The sequence below is a fragment of the Cheilinus undulatus genome, linkage group 14 (genome assembly GCF_018320785.1).
Source record: "Cheilinus undulatus linkage group 14, ASM1832078v1, whole genome shotgun sequence".
NCBI lineage: Eukaryota > Metazoa > Chordata > Actinopteri > Labriformes > Labridae > Cheilinus > Cheilinus undulatus.
In genome coordinates, this window is record NC_054878.1 from 43694561 (window position 1) to 43717240 (window position 22680).

The following is a 22680-nucleotide window of genomic DNA, read 5'->3' on the forward strand; positions in this document are numbered from 1 at the left end:
ATGAGTGTTTGTCATCATAGTTAACTCATTGGCTGCCAATGACGTCTATCGACGTCAACTAGGTTTTTCAACAGGGCGGGCTAGGAGGCAGTCTGGTGGACCTTGTGTGTAAGAATCATCCTCATATCTGCATTAAAAATGAGGAAGAACGGAGAAGACAGCGAGAAGACAGAGGATTGGAAAAAAGGAGAATATTGGAAAGAGTATCAAGAGGACGGTGAGGATTGTAAATGCGGAAGGTGGCGTTGGAAAGACGGAGAGGATCGACAGAAAAATGGCGCAATGTTTGAAAACAGACAAGTATAGGCAGCTCACACTCGAACAGAGCATGTGTCACCGTGGTAGTTCATCTAGCAAGAGAGTCGCGATCGTGAGAAAAGATGGCGGAGAACATGGAGAAGAGCTGCAAGTGAAGCCACGGAGACAACGGACGCCATCTAAAAAACACACCGACGAACAACCCGGACCGAGCGGGGAAGCTCGGCGAAGCTTGCGGTACCTTTCTGCTTCACCACAGCCCAGCCCAGCCAACGAGTCCGGGTCAGCTGCGAACCTGACCCGGATTCGTCAGATGAGTGGTTGCTGTCCGGATCCACCGCGAGCAGCAGAGCCTCATCCCCAGACGCGCATGAAATACACAAAGGAGGTAAGAAGCCATCTTTGATCGCTTTGACCCCCCCCACCCTGCCAGTCCCTTTTTTTCTGTAACTAAAACTAGACTCTAACTAACGCAAAATGATCTTTGATGACTAAAACAGACTAAAAGTAACTTTAGTTTTTGTCAAGATGACTAAAAATGACTAAAATGTAGTTTAGTTTTCATCAGACATTCAAAATCTATGATATTTCTCCACTGTAGGTAAATCTGTCAAGATGTTATCATCTGTAGCTCTGATATCTCTCAGCTGTAGAAAGCAGGGACCCCAGGTTTGGCAGAGTGCAGAGAACACACTACCATGATTTGGTACCAGATTTAGGCAAGAAAATAAATGCTTGGACTAAAATGTGAGAACTTTTTATGGACGAAAACTAGACTAAAAGGATATGTTTTTGTCGACTAAAACTATAAAGGTTAGAAATGACTAAACTTTGGCAGGTTTAAAGGCATTTAATCTAAAGATTAAAACAAAGACTAAAATTAAAAATTGCTGTCAAAATTAACGCCACTTCATCTATTATATCCTTTGCCATTACTGATGTGGGAATTTACAATTTACAGGTTGTGCATCGAGCAGAGATCCCACGCCCACTCCTGTTGGCAGTGCGAAGAAGAAAGGTTTAAAAAAAAAAAAAAAGTATTTTTCTCCACAAAACACCGCAGAAATAAAAATGTATTTTTATGGTAATTGTATATATTTCTATAATTTACAGGTGGTGCACTGAGCAGTGGTCATGGGCAAGGAGGTGGCAAGCTGCCCTCAGCTGCAGATTCTGGCTGGCATGAGGGGGACTGGCAACCAAATAAAGTCCCCTTCTCTGCAACCCCTGGACCCCAGAACGCTGCCGCGGAGCTGGATTCCAACCTGCCAGCTGACTTCCTGGAGCTCTTCCTGACTGATGAGCTGCTCCAACTTATTGTGGAACAGACCAACCTGTACGCAAGTCAGTATATTCAAGCACACCCTGACAGCCTACCATATAGTAGATGTAATGCGTGGAAACCAGTGTCTGTCCCAGAACTGAAAACCTTCTTTGGACTCAGTTTTCTCACTGGATATGTCAAAAAGCCAAACCTTGAACTATATTGGAGTGTAGATGAGGTAGATGCAACACCCTATTTCAGCCGTACTATGTCAAGAAATAGATTTCAATTTATATGGAAGCTCCTTCATTTCAACAATAATTCATCACAGGATGGGACTGACAGAATGTGCAAAGTCCACCCAGTGTTAGATTATGTTGTGGAAAAGTTCAAGGAAATGTATCAGCCAGGGCAAAACATTTGCATAGATGAGGGTATGATGCTGTGGCGGGGGTGCCTGTCTTTCAGGGTGTACAACCCACAAAAGCCCATGAAATATGGGATAAAATCCTATATATTGTGCGACTCTGCCACAGGGTACTTCTTCAATATGCGGCCTTATGTCGGGGAAACTAGTACTCTGCCAGAGATAGTTTTCACTCTCCTTGATCATCTTCCAGGTCATGGTTATACATTGTATATGGATAATTTCTACAATTCCACAGAACTGTGTGAGCGTCTCCTGAGAGTACAGACCAATGTCTGTGGAACACTGAGGAAGAATAGGGGGGAACCTAAGATCATCAGGGAGGTGACAAAGACTGACCTGGGGGGGGTTGTGCTGCAAAATAAAAGGGTGATGGTAGTAGCATGGCGGGACAAACAGTTGGTGAAGATGGTGACAACCTGCCACCAAGGGAGGATGCAGAGTGATGTGTGGCAGAGGGGAAATAAAGAAAAGGTTTCTCTGCTAAAGCCAGAATTTGTTGTTGCGTACAACTCCTCCATGAATGGGGTGGATAAGTTAGACCAGAACATCGCATACTACCCTTTCATCCGGAAGTCCCTCAACTGGTCCAAGAAGTTTGTAGCCTATCTCTTTCAAATATGCATGTTTAACGACTATGTCCTCTACAGGGCTAGAAACCCAGGGGAGTGTAAGACTCTCTTGGAGTTCATGCGAAGGGTAGTGAAGTCCTCTAGTAGGCTAGATGGACAGATAGGAACACACCAACTTGAACTCCTGCAGTCCACCAGCAGGAAGTCGAGACCAGCAAGAAGGTGTAGGGTGTGTACACGCAGGGGCCAACGCAGTGAGACCAAAATGTGGTGCAAGTCCTGTTTTGTCCCTTTGCACGCAGGAGAATGTTACACAGCTTATCACACTAAGCTGAACTATTCTGTGTAGGGGTATAAGCACACACACACATGCACACCCCCACATGCACACACACATGCCCACACACCCCCACACACACACACACACACACACACACACAGCATGGATTCGCTGTAGCTGCGACAGCATACATCCTGTACAAAGGTTCATGAATTTTGTCAAATGTAAAAATTGTTTCATTTTGTAATTTTCTTGATGAAATTATTGCTCCACCTATGGGTGAATCAAGGTTATTTTTTGTGGCATATCTACTTATGGACTCTAATAGCAGTATGCCAATTTTGAGCATTTTCTGTAAAGTACTTTATGAATTTTTTATGAAAAAGGTTGTGAAACAACTGAGCCGAGCTCACTGTGTATCATGTACATGACTGTCAATAAATTCTTATTTTGTCATAAAAGTCCTATTTCAGTGTTGTTTTTGTTGTGTTATAGAAGACAACAACTGTTCAAATGTTTGAGGTGTCACTAAAGCAAAAAATAATAGAGTCAAAGTTGCTGTTCTGCTTGAAAAGTCTTTTTTTTTTCACAAAAAGCTTGTTTTCTCAGTTTTTTGGTCAGAAACTAGTATTTAGTGAAACTTACCTATATTCAACTGCCAATTACTAAAGAATGGAACAAGGTAGAAACAAACTTTTTTTTCCTGATGAAAGTAGAGAGTCTACTCTTTCTTTGGTAATTTTTGTATTTACACAGTCATAGCACACAATATTCTGTGGGTCTTGAAACATCAGTCAAAATGCTCTAAAAGTCTGGCAGTATGGGACTCACTGTTCTGAAAACGGCTGGCAGCCAATGAGTTAAGAGAATTCAGTGATACAACAAGGTTTGAAAATTACAGAACAGGCCAGAAGCATACTTAAGGTACCAAACACACTGAGCTGAAAATCAATCAATAAAACTTTATTTAGCATTTTTCAAACAAAACAATGTAGCAAAAAAGTGCTTTACAAACAGACAAATAAAAAAAAAGAAACGTGACCTTTACAAAACCATTAAGTTGTTTGGAGTGAAGTTCCTGGAACTAAAAGTTCCTGGGACTTTTGGTCAAAAAGTGTCTCAGGTGGCCGGTGGAGGTGGCAGCATGACTCACAGGCTGTTGGTCTTCACTTCACCATCATGAGTTCAAAGTTAAACTGACGTATTTCAGCTGACAGGATTACAACCTCCACATGGTGAAACAGAAGGTTCTAGAAGAACCACAGAGCTTCTCTGAAACTGCACAGTGTGGACTTTACTGAACTCAAGAGAAATCTTCACAAAGGCTTGTGTTGTTTGTTCTATTGTAAATAGATCTTTGGTTAATAATGAGATATTGGGAAGACTTTACTTTAAACAGTTTGTTCATTTTTATTTTAGAATTTGGTCGTCAAAATTCTTCTGGTAGTCTTTAGGTAGATAGCATAATGTTGGTTGCTCAACTTACTAACCACAGTTTTCTCTCAGGTGTGGGTGATGCTGTTCTGATCAAGTTGAAGTCCATCGTCTCTGACCCACATGACACTCACGTGTACTACGTCAGTGACTTTTATGATCTGCGTTACATCACCAACAGTCTCACTGACAACGTGTGTGACAGCATCAAGGGTCCAGGTAAGGAGGGAGACTCAACATGACCCACTTATGAAAATCTACAACAAACTTGTAGACTTCAGTGATGCAGGAGTGTTTTTCCTGACAGTGGCTCTTTGACTCCTAAGAGTTAAAACTCTTCAATGTTAGGATTAAATGTTTGTGATTTTGCTCTCTTGATTTATATTTCAGAATCATTTCTGACTCAAATGGAGCTCAGCCCCTGATGTTTTCAGCCTCTTCTTTCTTTCTCTCCAGTACGCAGCAGTCAGAAAGACTTCTATCACTTCTCCCTACCTGAACAAGTCGTCACCCTGCCCTGTGGTACTCCGTCCCCCTCTGGACCTCTCCCATGCTCCGACATGTCCTGGTTTTATAGCAGAGCTTCATCAGAGTTTTTTACTGAGGCCAACGAAGGAAAGGTTAATCCCAGGTCAGTCCGAGCTGGTCGGCTGAGTTTGGACTCCGACTGTTCGTTGGTCATCAAACGTGTCACTGATGAGGATGTTGGTCTCTACACGTGTGGCCGTAATTATGATGATCGTTACAGCGTCAGAGTGTATCTCAGTCTGTTTTTAAGTAAGTCTCATTTTATTATCATCAGTTTAAAGTATTGCACAACGCTCAACCTCAGAAACATCAGTTATCATCTGACAGACAAGACTTTAGACTTCCAGTGTAGCAAGCAGATATCTGATATGTGGGCTTAACCTTCTTCTTCTATCTAATGGTCATTTTCTAGTTTAGCAATCATTAAAAGATCTTATTTCTACTTCAGTCCTGGTTGTTTTGCTAAAAAGGACAAAGATGAGAAGAAACTTGTCAGAGTCATGTATGGAAGTCAATCAAATTCAGTTGTCAAATATTTTTAAACTGAGATTTTGATCTTTTTTTCTTCAGTCTCTCCAAAACCGACAGACTCTGATCCAACGAGCAACAATGAACTCCAGTTAGAGTGTTCTCTGTTCAGATTCAGAGATCTTCATCTTTGTCCACCATACCGTCTCCTCTGGGTGAATGAGACAGGAGCTGAGATTACTGACGGTGTTACAAAGACTTTCAGAGATGAAGGCTGTTTCTCTGACCTGACTGTGACTCGTCAGAGCGGACACAACAAGACATTCACCTGCCAGGTTGTTGATGAGGAGAACAATGTGGAGATACAGGCCGACTACACACCTGTCTTCACAGGTAAGATCAGATGATGAATGAAATTAGAAAACGCTGAAAGTTCCACTTTGACCCAATTATGGTTGTCACTAGGGTTGTCCTGATCAGCATTTTTGGCCTCTGATCCTGATACGATTTTTTAATATTGAATATCTGCCGAAACCAAGTCCCGATCTGATACTTATAATTACCTAGATTAGAGTTTCAATTGTTCCTACTAGATATCTCAAACTTTTTCCATTTAACTCAGTACACCCAATATTGTTGTAAAAAACTTAAAATCACATTTCTGCTCAGAATGGTGTAATAGCTCTGTTTCACTTTTAATATATGTCAAAAAACAAATTAACATACACAGTGCAGTGTTTAGTATTCAGTCAGACAATCAAAATCCACTAAAAGTGGTCAGCTGAATGACCTGAGCAGTCAAAAAAATGAACTCAACTAACCTCAGATTCACTTAGAGGTGATGTAACAGAGTCAACAGTCACAATAACATATGAATTCAATAAATGAGTTTTAAATATTGTAATTCCACTTAGAAGTTAAATTGACTGTATTAGTCACAACAAAAATCTCAACTCAAAAATGAATTAAAAACATCCCAACTTCACTTTAACGTGGTGTAAAGAGTTGAACTTGAATAAGATCAAAAACATGAATCATACAGATTCAAAACAACAATCTTGTTTAAAATGTAGCAGCTTAATCTGAGATGTAAACCAAAACATTAACACTGGAATAAAACTCAAATACAAGGCACACTTGTAATTTCAGTGCAATTTCCAAAGTGCAACTAGAGCTGCTACATCACTCCCCCTACCCTCACTTTTTTCTCAGAGACTCAGCAGTGACATGACTGAGCTCCAAATGTCTGTAGTGAAGCTAATGGCAGTGACGCTGATTTTCTCTAGTGTGCTTTCACGTACTTTGTTGTACATCTCTTGTAAAGCAGTGTCAGTAATGTAATGTTGAGACGGCAGGGCATAGCATGGGTCCAAATTCTCCATCACAGAGAGGGGCTGGTTGTCCAAAGTGATGAACTTGACCACTTTTTCTGTTCTCTTTGTTGCCTTGTCACTCTCTCAAGAGTACTTGTCTGTTCTCTTAAAGTCCAGAGTGTGTATCTTCAGTGAAGCTGCCTGTTGCTCTTGTAAGTTCACCTCATTCCCCTGCATTCCTCATCGGAGATAAGGGATCAAATTTGTAGTGTTAAATGCAGCTCTGCTGCTTCCACCTTGTGAAACAGCTGTGTTACAGATGCTGCTAGTGGTTGTTGGACTGTTTTTGCTCTGAAGTTTGAAGTTTTTCCAAACCGCTGACATTTTTAACACACGAAAGCTAACCGCTGCTTTGTTGTTACTGGCACATCTACGGCCTGTCGTACATTGTGCTCCATTAACAGCAAGTGATGTAAATGATCGGCTGGGCTGATCGGATCAAACTGCTGATTGCCCATCAAATAAAAATACTTAGTATTGGCCCCGATCCGATATATGTGATCGGGACATCCCTAGTTGTCGCATGATTAAAAATCATCCAGTTGGACCCTTAGCTTTGACTGAGTCACAATGTCTGTGCTACTTTCAGTCAAATCTTATACTCAGTAGAATCATTAAACTAATGAAACTCCCCACCACACTTTTACTGCTACCTGTACTGTAATCCTTCAGCTTCCTCACTGAGGGAACATCTGCTTTAGAGAAACTCCATGTCCTGGTTTCACTGTGACCTGTAGTCTGCCTGTGTAACGAGCCGCCTCAACACAGGCAGCAGAAACACATAGAACATTGAGTAAAGCATGAATGCTATCAGAGTGACTCTGTGACTGTTAAGTGGTCTTCAGAGTGACTCTCTGGCCTCTTCTTTCTTCTTTTCCAGGACGCAGCAGTCAAACAGACTTCTATCACTTCTCCCTACCTGAACAAGACGTCACCCTGCCCTGTGGTACTCCGTCCCCCTCTGGACCTCTCCCATGCTCTGACATGTCCTGGTTTTATAGCAGAGCTTCATCAGAGGCTTTTACTGAGGCCAACGAAGGAAAGGTTAATCCCAGGTCTCTCCGGGCTGGTCGGCTGAGTTTGGACTCCGACTGTTCGTTGGTCATCAAACGTGTCACTGATGAGGATGTTGGTCTCTACACGTGTCGCTGTAATTATGATGATGGTTACAGCGTCAGAGTATATGTCAGTCTGTTTTTAAGTAAGTCTCATTTCAAAAGACAAGATGAGACAAAACTTTTTAGGGTCATGTATGGAAGTCACTTAAACTAAGATGTCAAAGAAATGTAACCTCAGATTTTGATCTCTTTCCTTCAGTCTCTCCAAAACCGACAGACTCTGATCCAACGAGCAACAATGAACTCCAGTTAGAGTGTTCTCTGTTCAGATTCAGAGATCTTCATCTTTGTCCACCATACCGTCTCCTCTGGGTGAATGAGACAGGAGCTGAGATTACTGATGGTGTTACAGAGACTTTCACAGATGAGGGCTGTTTCTCTGACCTGACTGTGACTCGTCAGAGCGGACACAACAAGACATTCACCTGCCAGGTTGTTGATGAGGAGAACAATGTGGAGGTACAGGCCGACTTCACACCTGTCTTCACAGGTAAGATCAGATGATGAATGAAATTAGAAAACGCTGAAAGTTCCACTTTGACCCAATTATGGTTGTCACTAGGGTTGTCCTGATCAGCATTTTTGGCCTCCGATCCTGATCCGATTCTTTAATATTGAATATCTGCCGATACCAAGTCCCGATCTGATACATATAATTACCTAGATTAGAGTTTCAATTGTTCCTACTAGATATCTCAAATTTATTCCATTTAAATCAGTACAGCCAGTATTGTTGTAAAAAACATAAAATCACATTTCTGCTCAGAATGGTGTAATAGCTCTGTTTCACTTTTAATATATGTCAAAAAACAAATTAACATACACACTTAGTGCAGTGTTTAGTATTCAGTCAGACAATCAAAATCCACTAAAAGTGGTCAGCTGAATGACCTGAGCAGTCAAAAAAATGAACTCAACTAACCTCAGATTCACTCAGAGGTGATGTAACAGAGTCAACAGTCACAATAACATATGAATTCAATAAATGAGTTTTAAATATTATAATTCCACTTAGGAATTAACTTGACTCTATTAGTCACAACAAAAATCTCAACTCAAAAATGAATTAAAAACATCCCAACTTCACTTTAACGTGGTGTAAAGAGTTGAACTTGAATAAGATCAAAAACATGAATCATACAGATTCAAAACAACAATCTTGTTTAAAATGTAGCAGCTTAATCTGAGATGTAAACCAAAACATTAACACTGGAATAAAACTCAAATACAAGGCACACTTGTAATTTCAGTGCAATTTCCAAAGTGCAACTAGAGCTGCTACATCACTCCCCCTACCCTCACTTTTTTCTCAGAGACTCAGCAGTGACATGACTGAGCTCCAAATGTCTGTAGTGAAGCTAATGGCAGTGACGCTGATTTTCTCTAGTGTGCTTTCACGTACTTTGTTGTACATCTCTTGTAAAGCAGTGTCAGTAATGTAATGTTGAGACGGCAGGGCATAGCATGGGTCCAAATTCTCCATCACAGAGAGGGGCTGGTTGTCCAAAGTGATGAACTTGACCACTTTTTCTGTTCTCTTTGTTGCCTTGTCACTCTCTCAAGAGTACTTGTCTGTTCTCTTAAAGTCCAGAGTGTGTATCTTCAGTGAAGCTGCCTGTTGCTCTTGTAAGTTCACCTTATTCCCCTGCATTCCTCATCGGAGATAAGGGATCAAATTTGTAGTGTTAAATGCAGCTCTGCTGCTTCCACCTTGTGAAACAGCCGTGTTACAGATGCTGCTAGTGGTTGTTGGACTGTTTTTGCTCTGAAGTTTGAAGTTTTTCCAAACCGCTGACATTTTTAACACACGAAAGCTAACCGCTGCTTTGTTGTTACTGGCGCATCTACGGCCTGTCGTACATTGTGCTCCATTAACAGCGAGTGATGTAAATGATCGGCTGGGCTGATCGGATCAAACTGCTGATTGCCCATCAAATAAAAATACTTAGTATTGGCCCCGATCCGATATATGTGATCGGGACATCCCTAGTTGTCGCATGATTAAAAATCATCCAGTTGGACCCTTAGCTTTGACTGAGTCACAATGTCTGTGCTACTTTCAGTCAAATCTTATACTCAGTAGAATCATTATACTAATGAAACTCCCCACTACACTTTTACTGCTACCTGTACTGTAATCCTTCAGCTTCCTCACTGAGGGAACATCTGCTTTAGAGAAACTCCATGTCCTGGTTTCACTGTGACCTGTAGTCTGCCTGTGTAACGAGCCGCCTCAACACAGGCAGCAGAAACACATAGAACATTGAGTAAAGCATGAATGCTATCAGAGTGACTCTGTGACTGTTAAGTGGTCTTCAGAGTGACTCTCTGGCCTCTTCTTTCTTCTTTTCCAGGACGCAGCAGTCAAACAGACTTCTATCACTTCTCCCTACCTGAACAAGACGTCACCCTGCCCTGTGGTACTCCGTCCCCCTCTGGACCTCTCCCATGCTCTGACATGTCCTGGTTTTATAGCAGAGCTTCATCAGAGGCTTTTACTGAGGCCAACGAAGGAAAGGTTAATCCCAGGTCCCTCCGGGCTGGTCGGCTGAGTTTGGACTCCGGCTGTTCGTTGGTCATCAAACGTGTCACTGATGAGGATGTTGGTCTCTACACGTGTCGCTGTAATTATGATGATGGTTACAGCGTCAGAGTATATGTCAGTCTGTTTTTAAGTAAGTCTCATTTCAAAAGACAAAGATGAGACGAAACTTTTTAGGGTCATGTATGGAAGTCACTTAAACTAAGATGTCAATGAAATGTAACCTCAGATTTTGATCTCTTTCCTTCAGTTTCTCCAAAACCGACAGACTCTGATCCAACGAGCAACAATGAACTCCAGTTAGAGTGTTCTCTGTTCAGATTCAGAGATCTTCATCTTTGTCCACCATACCGTCTCCTCTGGGTGAATGAGACAGGAGCTGAGATTACTGATGGTGTTACAGAGACTTTCACAGATGAGGGCTGTTTCTCTGACCTGACTGTGACTCGTCAGAGCGGACACAACAAGACATTCACCTGCCAGGTTGTTGATGAGGAGAACAATGTGGAGGTACAGGCCGACTTCACACCTGTCTTCACAGGTAAGATCAGATGATGAATGAAATTAGAAAACGCTGAAAGTTCCACTTTGACCCAATTATGGTTGTCACTAGGGTTGTCCTGATCAGCATTTTTGGCCTCCGATCCTGATCCGATTCTTTAATATTGAATATCTGCCGATACCAAGTCCCAATCTGATACATATAATTACCTAGATTAGAGTTTCAATTGTTCCTACTAGATATCTCAAATTTATTCCATTTAAATCAGTACAGCCAGTATTGTTGTAAAAAACATAAAATCACATTTCTGCTCAGAATGGTGTAATAGCTCTGTTTCACTTTTAATATATGTCAAAAAACAAATTAACATACACACTTAGTGCAGTGTTTAGTATTCAGTCAGACAATCAAAATCCACTAAAAGTGGTCAGCTGAATGACCTGAGCAGTCAAAAAAATGAACTCAACTAACCTCAGATTCACTCAGAGGTGATGTAACAGAGTCAACAGTCACAATAACATATGAATTCAATAAATGAGTTTTAAATATTGTAATTCCACTTAGAAGTTAAATTGACTGTATTAGTCACAACAAAAATCTCAACTCAAAAATGAATTAAAAACATCCCAACTTCACTTTAACGTGGTGTAAAGAGTTGAACTTGAATAAGATCAAAAACATGAATCATACAGATTCAAAACAACAATCTTGTTTAAAATGTAGCAGCTTAATCTGAGATGTAAACCAAAACATTAACACTGGAATAAAACTCAAATACAAGGCACACTTGTAATTTCAGTGCAATTTCCAAAGTGCAACTAGAGCTGCTACATCACTCCCCCTACCCTCACTTTTTTCTCAGAGACTCAGCAGTGACATGACTGAGCTCCAAATGTCTGTAGTGAAGCTAATGGCAGTGACGCTGATTTTCTCTAGTGTGCTTTCACGTACTTTGTTGTACATCTCTTGTAAAGCAGTGTCAGTAATGTAATGTTGAGACGGCAGGGCATAGCATGGGTCCAAATTCTCCATCACAGAGAGGGGCTGGTTGTCCAAAGTGATGAACTTGACCACTTTTTCTGTTCTCTTTGTTGCCTTGTCACTCTCTCAAGAGTACTTGTCTGTTCTCTTAAAGTCCAGAGTGTGTATCTTCAGTGAAGCTGCCTGTTGCTCTTGTAAGTTCACCTCATTCCCCTGCATTCCTCATCGGAGATAAGGGATCAAATTTGTAGTGTTAAATGCAGCTCTGCTGCTTCCACCTTGAAACAGCTGTGTTACAGATGCTGCTAGTGGTTGTTGGACTGTTTTTGCTCTGAAGTTTGAAGTTTTTCCAAACCGCTGACATTTTTAACACACGAAAGCTAACCGCTGCTTTGTTGTTACTGGCACATCTACGGCCTGTCGTACATTGTGCTCCATTAACAGCAAGTGATGTAAATGATCGGCTGGGCTGATCGGATCAAACTGCTGATTGCCCATCAAATAAAAATACTTAGTATTGGCCCCGATCCGATATATGTGATCGGGACATCCCTAGTTGTCGCATGATTAAAAATCATCCAGTTGGACCCTTAGCTTTGACTGAGTCACAATGTCTGTGCTACTTTCAGTCAAATCTTATACTCAGTAGAATCATTATACTAATGAAACTCCCCACCACACTTTTACTGCTACCTGTACTGTAATCCTTCAGCTTCCTCACTGAGGGAACATCTGCTTTAGAGAAACTCCATGTCCTGGTTTCACTGTGACCTGAAGTCTGCCTGTGTAACGAGCCGCCTCAACACAGGCAGCAGAAACACATAGAACATTGAGTAAAGCATGAATGCTATCAGAGTGACTCTGTGACTGTTAAGTGGTCTTCAGAGTGACTCTCTGGCCTCTTCTTTCTTCTTTTCCAGGACGCAGCAGTCAAACAGACTTCTATCACTTCTCCCTACCTGAACAAGACGTCACCCTGCCCTGTGGTACTCCGTCCCCCTCTGGACCTCTCCCATGCTCTGACATGTCCTGGTTTTATAGCAGAGCTTCATCACAGGCTTTTACTGAGGCCAACGAAGGAAAGGTTAATCCCAGGTCCCTCCGGGCTGGTCGGCTGAGTTTGGACTCCGGCTGTTCGTTGGTCATCAAACGTGTCACTGATGAGGATGTTGGTCTCTACACGTGTCGCTGTAATTATGATGATGGTTACAGCGTCAGAGTATATGTCAGTCTGTTTTTAAGTAAGTCTCATTTCAAAAGACAAAGATGAGACGAAACTTTTTAGGGTCATGTATGGAAGTCACTTAAACTAAGATGTCAATGAAATGTAACCTCAGATTTTGATCTCTTTCCTTCAGTTTCTCCAAAACCGACAGACTCTGATCCAACGAGCAACAATGAACTCCAGTTAGAGTGTTCTCTGTTCAGATTCAGAGATCTTCATCTTTGTCCACCATACCGTCTCCTCTGGGTGAATGAGACAGGAGCTGAGATTACTGATGGTGTTACAGAGACTTTCAGAGATGAGGGCTGTTTCTCTGACCTGACTGTGACTCGTCAGAGCGGACACAACAAGACATTCACCTGCCAGGTTGTTGATGAGGAGAACAATGTGGAGGTACAGGCCGACTTCACACCTGTCTTCACAGGTAAGATCAGATGATGAATGAAATTAGAAAACGCTGAAAGTTCCACTTTGACCCAATTATGGTTGTCACTAGGGTTGTCCTGATCAGCATTTTTGGCCTCCGATCCTGATCCGATTCTTTAATATTGAATATCTGCGATACCAAGTCCCGATCTGATACATATAATTACCTAGATTAGAGTTTCAATTGTTCCTACTAGATATCTCAAATTTATTCCATTTAAATCAGTACAGCCAGTATTGTTGTAAAAAACATAAAATCACATTTCTGCTCAGAATGGTGTAATAGCTCTGTTTCACTTTTAATATATGTCAAAAAACAAATTAACATACACACTTAGTGCAGTGTTTAGTATTCAGTCAGACAATCAAAATCCACTAAAAGTGGTCAGCTGAATGACCTGAGCAGTCAAAAAAATGAACTCAACTAACCTCAGATTCACTTAGAGGTGATGTAACAGAGTCAACAGTCACAATAACATATGAATTCAATAAATGAGTTTTAAATATTATAATTCCACTTAGGAATTAACTTGACTCTATTAGTCACAACAAAAATCTCAACTCAAAAATGAATTAAAAACATCCCAACTTCACTTTAACGTGGTGTAAAGAGTTGAACTTGAATAAGATCAAAAACATGAATCATACAGATTCAAAACAACAATCTTGTTTAAAATGTAGCAGCTTAATCTGAGATGTAAACCAAAACATTAACACTGGAATAAAACTCAAATACAAGGCACACTTGTAATTTCAGTGCAATTTCCAAAGTGCAACTAGAGCTGCTACATCACTCCCACTACCCTCACTTTTTTCTCAGAGACTCAGCAGTGACATGACTGAGCTCCAAATGTCTGTAGTGAAGCTAATGGCAGTGACGCTGATTTTCTCTAGTGTGAAATACTTAGTATTGGCCCCGATCCGATACATGTGATCGGGATCGGGACATCCCTAGTTGTCATCCGATTAAAAATCATCCAGTTAGACTACAGACCCGTAGTCTGCCTGTGTAACGAGCCGCCTCAACACAGTGACAAGAAACACATAGAGCATTGAGCAAAGCATGAATGCTATCAGAGTGACTCTGTGACTGTTGAATGGTCTTCAGAGTGACTCTCTGCCCTCCTCTCATTTTTTTTCCAGTATGCAGCAGTCGGAAAGACTTGTATCACTTCTCCCTACCTGAACAAGACGTCACCCTGCCCTGTGGTACTCCGTCCCCCTCTGGACCTCTCCCATGCTCCGACATGTCCTGGTTTTATAGCAGAGCTTCATCACAGGCTTTTACTGAGGCCAACGAAGGAAAGGTTAATCCCAGGTCCCTCCGGGCTGGTCGGCTGAGTTTGGACTCCGACTGTTCTTTGGTCATCAAACGTGTCACTGATGAGGATGTTGGTCTCTACACGTGTCGCCGTAATTATGATGATGGTTACAGCGTCAGAGTGTATCTCAGTCTGTTTTTAAGTAAGTCTCATTTCATCATCTTCAGTTTAAAGCAGCGTTTCTGCTAGACTTTTTTGTCCCCGGTCAAAATGACCGGCAGTCTCGCTCTTATTTATTTATTTTTTTTTGTGTGTAAGTGGTTTAAAGTATCAAAATGAAAGTTGCACTTTTCCTTACACACCCTGTCAGTTACACAATATACGGCCACGTTAAACTCATCAACAACAACAGTTAGCTTCACATCAGCACTGTTAGCCTGTTAGCTCATTGGCTGCTATCATAACTTTGCAGCTTACAACAGCCAAATACCATCTGACAACAACGAAGCATCTAAACATAACAAAAATGCTCTCTTACCTGGACAGTGCGTTAGAACTCTACATTTCAAATGAAAAATCAGTCTTACCGTCAGTTGTCTAATATCAGTCCTCATGATGATATAACTGTAACCTCTCTGAAGAGAGACAGAGCCTCCGTTATGAGCTCCAAGCAGTCCATGCCGTTCTGCACGATTTGATTCTGTGTTGACTACAATCCAACTTTATCTGAGGATTGATCATAGGTAGTTTATCGAAGTCCACTACAACTCTGTCCGGCGTAGGCCTCTCTCTCTCTGCTGCTGCATCGGTGTTTATGACGCTCAGCTGTACAGTTCCCTTTGTTTCAGCCTCTTCATTACTCGCAGCAATGATATAAAATCCCTCCATACTGCTGATGATATTAAGCCTTTGGTTAACCAGGAAAACTTCACTTGGATTACAGTTCTGCTTTACGAGAAAGCTCTGGTCAAACTTTCCCACTTTCCCTGCATAGTCCCCAGCAATGAAATGAGCACGCACAGAGCAATCGATTTGCTTTGACGTCATCATGCATACATAATTAGCCATGTGCTTGTTGTCTGAGGAGATAAACAACCCCAGTACCGCTGGACAGTAGATGTAGTAAGATTAGTCTACTTTTAGTTTATATTGATGCATTCTCGCAACATATCTTCTAGGTTACACAAAACACAATTTGAAAGTATTCAGTATTTACTTATCTGTCATTATATTTTTATCTGCCGGACTTCCACCCTTTTTACCGGCCAATGACCGGTCAATGCCGGCCAACGGAAACTCAGGATTAAAGTATTGCACAGCGCTCAACCTCAGAAACATCAGTTATCATCTGACAGACAATACTTTAGACTTCCAGTGTAGCCAGCAGATATCTGATATGTGGGCTTAACCTTCCTCTTCTGTCTAATGGTCACTTTCTAAATTAGCATTTATTACCAGATCTTATTCCTACTTCAGTCCTGGTTGTTATGCTAAACAGGACAAAGATGAGAAGAAACTTGTCAGTCATCTATATGGAAGTCACTTACATTCAGATGTCAAATATTTTTAAACTGAGATTTTGATCTTTTTTCCTTCAGTCTCTTTAAAACCGACAGACTCTGATCCAACGAGCAACAGTGAACTCCAGTTAGAGTGTTCTCTGTTCAGATTCAGAGATCTTCGTCTTTGTCCACCATACCGTCTCCTCTGGGTGAATGAGACAGGAGCTGAGATTACTGACGGTGTTACAGAGACTTTCAGAGATGAAGGCTGTTTCTCTGACCTGACTGTGACTCGTCAGAGCGGACACAACAAGACATTCACCTGCCAGGTTGTTGATGAGGAGAACAATGTGGAGATACAGGCCGACTACACACCTGTCTTCACAGGTAGGACCATTTTTTATGCTTCAACAAGATCTGTGGAACAAAACAGATGACAGGACAGATAGAAGTGTAGGGTAGAAGATGTTTTCTAAGGAGCTGCCACTGTGGTGACCAGAATGCCAGGGTTAATAATTCAATCAGAGCCATCTGGACTAAAGCTGGGTATACACTGTGCAGTTTCAAGCCGACCATACGACGGTCGTGGAAGAATGTCATCTCACACTGTGCGACTGAATCCTTTACCATCACGCACGAGTTGTGTGCTCACACTGTGCGACTGAAATCGGGACGGACTGTGACAGAAACCTGCAGAGTTTTTTTTTTAAAGGCTCACACACTCAATGTGAAGCATCTACAGTCATATTCTCTCTCTCTCCCCTATATGTCGCCGGCTCGCCCTCTCTCTGTCCCGCTAACTCTCCCTGTCTCACAAACACACAAACAGCAGCTCTGCAAGCAGCACCTCTGTGTCTGCTCCAGCTCTGTGGACAGGAGTATTTCCTGCCAGTTTATTTCCTCTGTCATAGCGGGGTGCATCAGAAAGTGATTCCAGTTGTTGTCATGGTAATTTAGGATGTTGTCTGGCCATTTACAATCAAAAACAATCCCCCGAAGTTGTTTATTCTGCTCGTGTTTCTGCTCTCCCTTTGAAGTGTCTGGAGTCGTACAGCCAAAATATCAAACATGCCAGAAATCCTCCCGACCAGTCTGGAGCTGATCGTAAGGTCATAGTTGGGCCGTGGTCTGCCGTCGTATGACCCTGTACACAGCACGAGAAACAACGCCCAATCCGACTGAGAGTTGCACGACTCCAAATTCGTGGCTAAATCGCAGGAAATTTCGCACAGCGTATACCCAGCTAAACAGATATCCTTACACGTTCAGTTACAGTTATTCACTTATGAATGTTTCTTTTTCTCAAAAAACTTCAACAGACTGGTCTCCTCTGAGCTCCATCGTGCTCGTTCTGCATATTTTAGCTTTTGTTTTGATGATTATTGTTTTGGTCTTCGCCCTGAGAGGTGAGGAAATAAACACCATCAATATGCCAGAAATAGTTCAAACTAATCATATGTAAAACATTAATGCTGCTATTTACTTCCAGGTAACATCAAACCATGGCGTAAAGATACCAGCGTGAGTTTAAACTAACTCCTACCATGTGTGACATTTCTTCTGACTGATGAAACCTCTGAGACGATGGACTCTGCAGAGTTTGCTCTGTTGACTCTTGTTGTTTTGAATCTCATGTGTTGTGTTGTATTTCACAGATGCTAGAGGATATCATTGCAGCCGACTATGAAAATGATGAAGCATGTGGTGCTGTTTCCATCAAACTGCAACGACTTCCAGATCAAGATTAAGTCAAGAGAATGCCAAATATGATTTTCTTTTTCTTTTCATTGTGATTAATCTCCTGTTTTTTTGAAGCTTGAAAGTCCACTATTTTGTTTCTGTTGCCGGGCAACCAGAGCATTTGGCAGCAAAAAGATACACTCTTGGTGCGCCGGTAGTCGAGTGGTTAAGGCGCATGCCAATGCATGCGACCCGGGTTCAAATCCGGCCCGTGGCACTATTTCCTGCATGTCTCTCCCCGCTCTCTCCCCTGTTTCCGACTCTATCCACTGTCCTATCAAAATAAAGGCAAAAAGGCCAAAAATAAATCTTAAAAAAAGATACACTCTTGAGTTATATCTTGTAATTGTAGTGTTTTTTCACAATTAAGCTGACAGCAAATGTTGAAACTTATGGCAACAAAGAAAACGGACAGTCCAGGACACGTTTGAAACAACAGGAAATTTCCTTTAGGAAAACGATGACAAAGAAGACCTCAGTCTTAACTACAACTCCTGGGTAGCTTAAAATCTAAAAACTTTCAGTAACTGCCACAGAACACTGCCTGAGACGCTGACGTGACTTAACCAAAGTGTGCTGAAAGAGAAAATAAATCATGCAATAATATATATTACAAAAAAGCTTAATTCTGGATCTTAATAATTGTGATTAATGCATTACTGCTGACTGCGGTTGTTTTTTCAACATGTCATTAAAACAGGCAATACACAACATCCCATGGCTCTGACTTAAAGAGAGGACAATCATGGCAGCATCAGCTCTTTGAAAATGTCCGACACTGACAAAATATAAACATTTAAGCAACACAGATTTGCTTCTAAATGTGGGACTGTATGTTTCTTCTATAGCTGATCTTGGAGTCAACAGTTTTTTTTTTTGTTTTTTTTTTTATCTTTAAGATTTATTTTTGGGCCTTTTCATGCCTTTATTTTATAGAGGAAGGGCAGTGGATAGACTCGGAAATGGGGAAGAGAGTGGGGAGAGACATGTGGTAAAGGGCCACAGGCCGGATTCAAACCTGGGCTGCCCGCGTACATGGGTAGCGCCTTAAATCACCATCTGCGCTCCGGAGTCAACAGTTTTTAACAACAACTTCAAAAGAGCATTCCTGTATATTAAATCTGTGAATTGCAAATATATTACTCTTTTATTGTTTTTAAACTACTCTGATATCACACGCGACTTAAACGTTTGCTTTACACTTTTGAATTGTGTAACTATTTACCTTATCATATGACTACCAGTGATCAACTTGGTCATTTTTGTAATTTTGTTTATTTTTGTTTACCTCCATATTTTTACTTCATTTATAATAAAATACTTTCTAAAGACACTTGTAGCACTTTATTTTAGTTTGCCTTAATTGCCTTACGCTTTCTCAGATCTTTTACCGCTTGACTGTGACTATTTTAACTCACCGAGGACGTGGAGGAGGAGTAGCGATTATTTATAAGAAAATCTTAAACTGCGAACAACTGTCGCCTCCCTGCTTCTCTACTTTTGAACTGTGTATATTTGAGCTGGGCCTCTCAAGGCGGGTTATGTGTGCAGTGATTTACCGGCCACCAAAATATAATCAGGATTTTATTAATGAATTTTCGGACTTTTCGGCTGGCATTAAGCCAAATTAAACTGTGTTCTCATTGTTGGGGATTTCAATGTGCATGTTTGCTGTCCTCTGAAGCTGCTTGCTAGGGACTTTTTAAATCCTACTGAGGCTTTTAATCTCACCCAACATAACTCTGGTCCTACACAAGACCACAGTCACACTTTAGACCTTGTCTTACTATGTGGTCTGCCCATTTTTAATGTCCAGGTATGCGATGCTGTGTTCTCTGATCATATGCCTATGTTGTTTGAATTTACTCTGTCTTGTCTTGTGCGTAAAGCGTGCGCTCCTGCATACAGGTGTCGTATGGTAAATCCGTCCACCGCTGCTGAGTTTTCTTCTGCCTTTGCTGCAACTGTGTCTGGCTGTGTGCCATTTACTGCTGTCAATACTGATGACTTAACATCAGCATTTTTTACAACTTGCAGCAGCGTTCTTGACATTGTCGCTCCTCTGAAAGTCATGCGTCCCAAATCCAAATCCAAATCCGAGCCGTGGTTAAATGATGTTACTGGCGCAGCTAGACGCAAGTGCAGACAAGCTGAACGCAAGTGGAAAAAAGATCGGCTCCATGTTTCCCATGAAATTCTGAAGAAAAGCTGGAAAGAGTATCATGGAATTGTGAAAGCTGAGAAGAATAAACACTTTTCTGACATAATTTCCAACGATTTTAATAAACCAGGTGTTCTTTTTAATACAATTGACTCTATTTTAAATGTACCCCAGTCCACCAGTTTTGATGCTTCACCTGAGGTGTGGGAAAAAATTTCTTAGCTTTTTTATTGAAAAGGTTGGAACAATCAGAGCCCACATCTCATCCCCCTCCATAGACCCTTCTGTCTTGGAGCAGTTTGAGCCGGTGTCTCTCTCCACACAAAAAAATTGTAACTCAACTAAAACCTGCTGGTCGCCCCACTGACATTATCCCTCCTCGTCTTTTCAAAGAGTTGTGGGAAACCATCGGTCCTAACGTTCAGATGATTATTAACAGCAGTATGACATCAAGCACTGTCCCAGCTTGTTTTAAACAAGCTGTTGTTGAACCTCTGATTAAAAAACCTAATTTAGATTCCTCTGTACTGTCTAATTTTTAACCAATCTCGAAACTTCCTTTCATTTCCAGAGTTTTCGAAAAAGCTGTGCTCTTACAACTGCAGTCTTATCTAGATGTTCATGGCATTCTCGATACTTTTCAGTCTGGTTTTAAGGCTTTTCACAGCACTGAGTCTGCACTTTTAAGGATTTTTAATGATCTTTTATTGACTACTGATTCTGGCGACTCAGCTCTTTTAATGCTTTTAGATCTAACAGCTGCTTTTGACACAGTAGATCACACAACTCTCATTGCTCGTATTGAACACTGTGTTGGTTTAAAGGGTACTGTCCTAAATTGGTTCAGGTCCTATCTGTCTAATAGATCCTTTCAGGTCAGACTTGGAGACTCCACTTCTTCATGTGGAGTCCCACAGGGTTCCATCCTAGGACCTATCCTGTTCTCTCTGTACCTACTCCCTCTGGGTTTGATTTAAAAAAAAACATGGCATATCCTACCATCTGTATGCAGATGATACACAAATATATCTGCCTTTAAAGAGAAGAGATGGCAGCACAATTAATCGTCTGCTAGACTGTCTCAATGAAATAAAAGCCTGGATGGCCTCTAGCTTTTTAAGTTTTAATGACAGTAAGACCGAAATCGTGTTTGGCTCCAGTGGAAACACTGATCCCTCTCTTGTGGACCTGGGCCCCCTTCTACCCTATGTTAAACCCACAGTGTGTAATCTTGGTGTGAAGGTTGACAATTTGATTTTAAATTGGATCAACAGATTAATTCTGTGGTTAAATCCAGTTTTTATCATTTGAGGCTTTTATTCAAGATTAAATCAGTTTTATCTTTTAATGATTTTGAACGAATGATTCACACTTTTATTTCTACATGATTGGACTATTGCAATGCGCTTTATATCGGATTGAACCAGCACGTTTACAGTTGGTCCAAAATGCAGCAGCTCGTCTTTTTACAGGGACTCGTAAACACGAACACATCACCCCCATTCTCGCCTCCCTTCACTGGCTCCCTGTTAATTTTAGAATTCATTTTAAAATTTTAATGTCTGTTTTTAAGTCATTAAATGGATCTGCTCCTGAATGCATCTCTGACCTATTAGAGGTTTATACCCCATCTAGATCTCTGCGATCAGCCGATCAACTCTGTCTTGTTGTTATAAAGTCTAGATTAAAAACCTGTGGTGATCAAGCTTTCTCTGTTGTTGCACCTAAATTGTGGAATGAGCTACCTCTTGAAATCAGAACGTCCCCCACCTTACCTACTTTTAAATCACGTCTTAAAACTTATTTTTATTCCTTGGCTTTTAACTCAGCATAAGAGTTGTGTGATCTACTGCAGTGGTTCTCAAACTTTTTTCGCCCAAGGCACACCTAAGGTTAAGCCAAAATCTCAAGGCACACCATATTTAAATCGATACAAAATAGACTTTTTGAATAATGTTACAGTCAAGGTGGCCTATAAGGGGAGATAAAGGAGAGAGCTTTCTAGGGCCCAGACAACTGGGGATCATAGAGATGGCAAAAGGTGGCAAAAATGGGTTAAATGTGATGAAAAAACATGCCAAAATTGGGCAAAAAGTGGCCAAATTAAGTCAGAAATGGGCAGAAATTGGTAAAAAAGTGGCCAACCAATGGGTTGAAATTGGCCAAAACTTGTTGAAAGTGTCAAAATAGTGGCAAAAATGGGTTATAACTGGCCTAAAAGGATTAACCATGTAAAAAGGTGGTAAAAATGGGATAGAAGTGATAAGAAAAAAACACAAAAGGGGGCAAAAAAGTGGTCAAAGGCAAAAGTGGCAAAAAGGGTTAAAGTTACTACAAGGTGGTAAAAAAATGTTAAAACTGGTGGCAGAAAATGGCAATAAATGGCCAAACAATAGCAAAATTGTGTAAAAAGTGGCAAAAAGGTTGCAAAAATTGGTTAAATGTGGCAAAAAGTTCCAAAAAAGTGGCAAAAATGGGTCAAAAGTAGCAATAAGAAGTGGCAAAAATGGGTAGAAAAATTGTTTAACTGGTTAAAAATAGCATGAATTGATAACTTTAACACCATTTCTACCCAGTAATAGCTTGCCTTGCTTTTCAGCTCTTAATGAGGTAACTG

General features: G+C 41.1%; 3 protein-coding genes across 5 annotated transcripts in view; all 3 read left to right on the forward strand.

Moving 5' to 3' along the window:
* Positions 1-19245, forward strand: part of LOC121521665 — a 30825-nt gene extending 11580 nt beyond the window's left edge. The window contains exons 7-20 of the mRNA XM_041805795.1: positions 4308-4454; positions 4692-5012; positions 5334-5624; positions 7485-7805; positions 7922-8212; positions 10077-10397; positions 10515-10805; positions 12668-12988; positions 13106-13396; positions 14542-14862; positions 16259-16549; positions 17482-17568; positions 17652-17683; positions 17818-19245. Of these exons, the coding sequence (XP_041661729.1) occupies positions 4308-4454; positions 4692-5012; positions 5334-5624; positions 7485-7805; positions 7922-8212; positions 10077-10397; positions 10515-10805; positions 12668-12988; positions 13106-13396; positions 14542-14862; positions 16259-16549; positions 17482-17568; positions 17652-17683; positions 17818-17910 (3419 nt within the window). The 3' untranslated portion in view covers positions 17911-19245. The remainder of the gene's footprint in view (positions 1-4307; positions 4455-4691; positions 5013-5333; positions 5625-7484; positions 7806-7921; positions 8213-10076; positions 10398-10514; positions 10806-12667; positions 12989-13105; positions 13397-14541; positions 14863-16258; positions 16550-17481; positions 17569-17651; positions 17684-17817) is intronic.
* Positions 2-3095, forward strand: LOC121521666 (piggyBac transposable element-derived protein 4-like). Of its 3 annotated transcripts, none has more exons than XM_041805796.1 (3): positions 2-646; positions 1220-1276; positions 1372-3095. In XM_041805796.1, exon 3 carries the CDS (start codon positions 1791-1793, stop codon positions 2868-2870), a length of 1080 nt encoding a protein of 359 aa, XP_041661730.1. In that variant the 5' UTR covers positions 2-646; positions 1220-1276; positions 1372-1790; the 3' UTR covers positions 2871-3095. The 3 variants fall into 2 exon arrangements, with proteins under 3 accessions (XP_041661730.1, XP_041661732.1, XP_041661731.1); XM_041805797.1 differs by having other exon boundaries at positions 1220-3095.
* The window catches only part of LOC121521174, a 7651-nt gene continuing 3908 nt past the window's right edge, over positions 18938-22680 (forward strand). The window contains exon 1 of the mRNA XM_041804929.1: positions 18938-18941. Within this exon, the coding sequence (XP_041660863.1) occupies positions 18938-18941 (4 nt within the window). The remainder of the gene's footprint in view (positions 18942-22680) is intronic.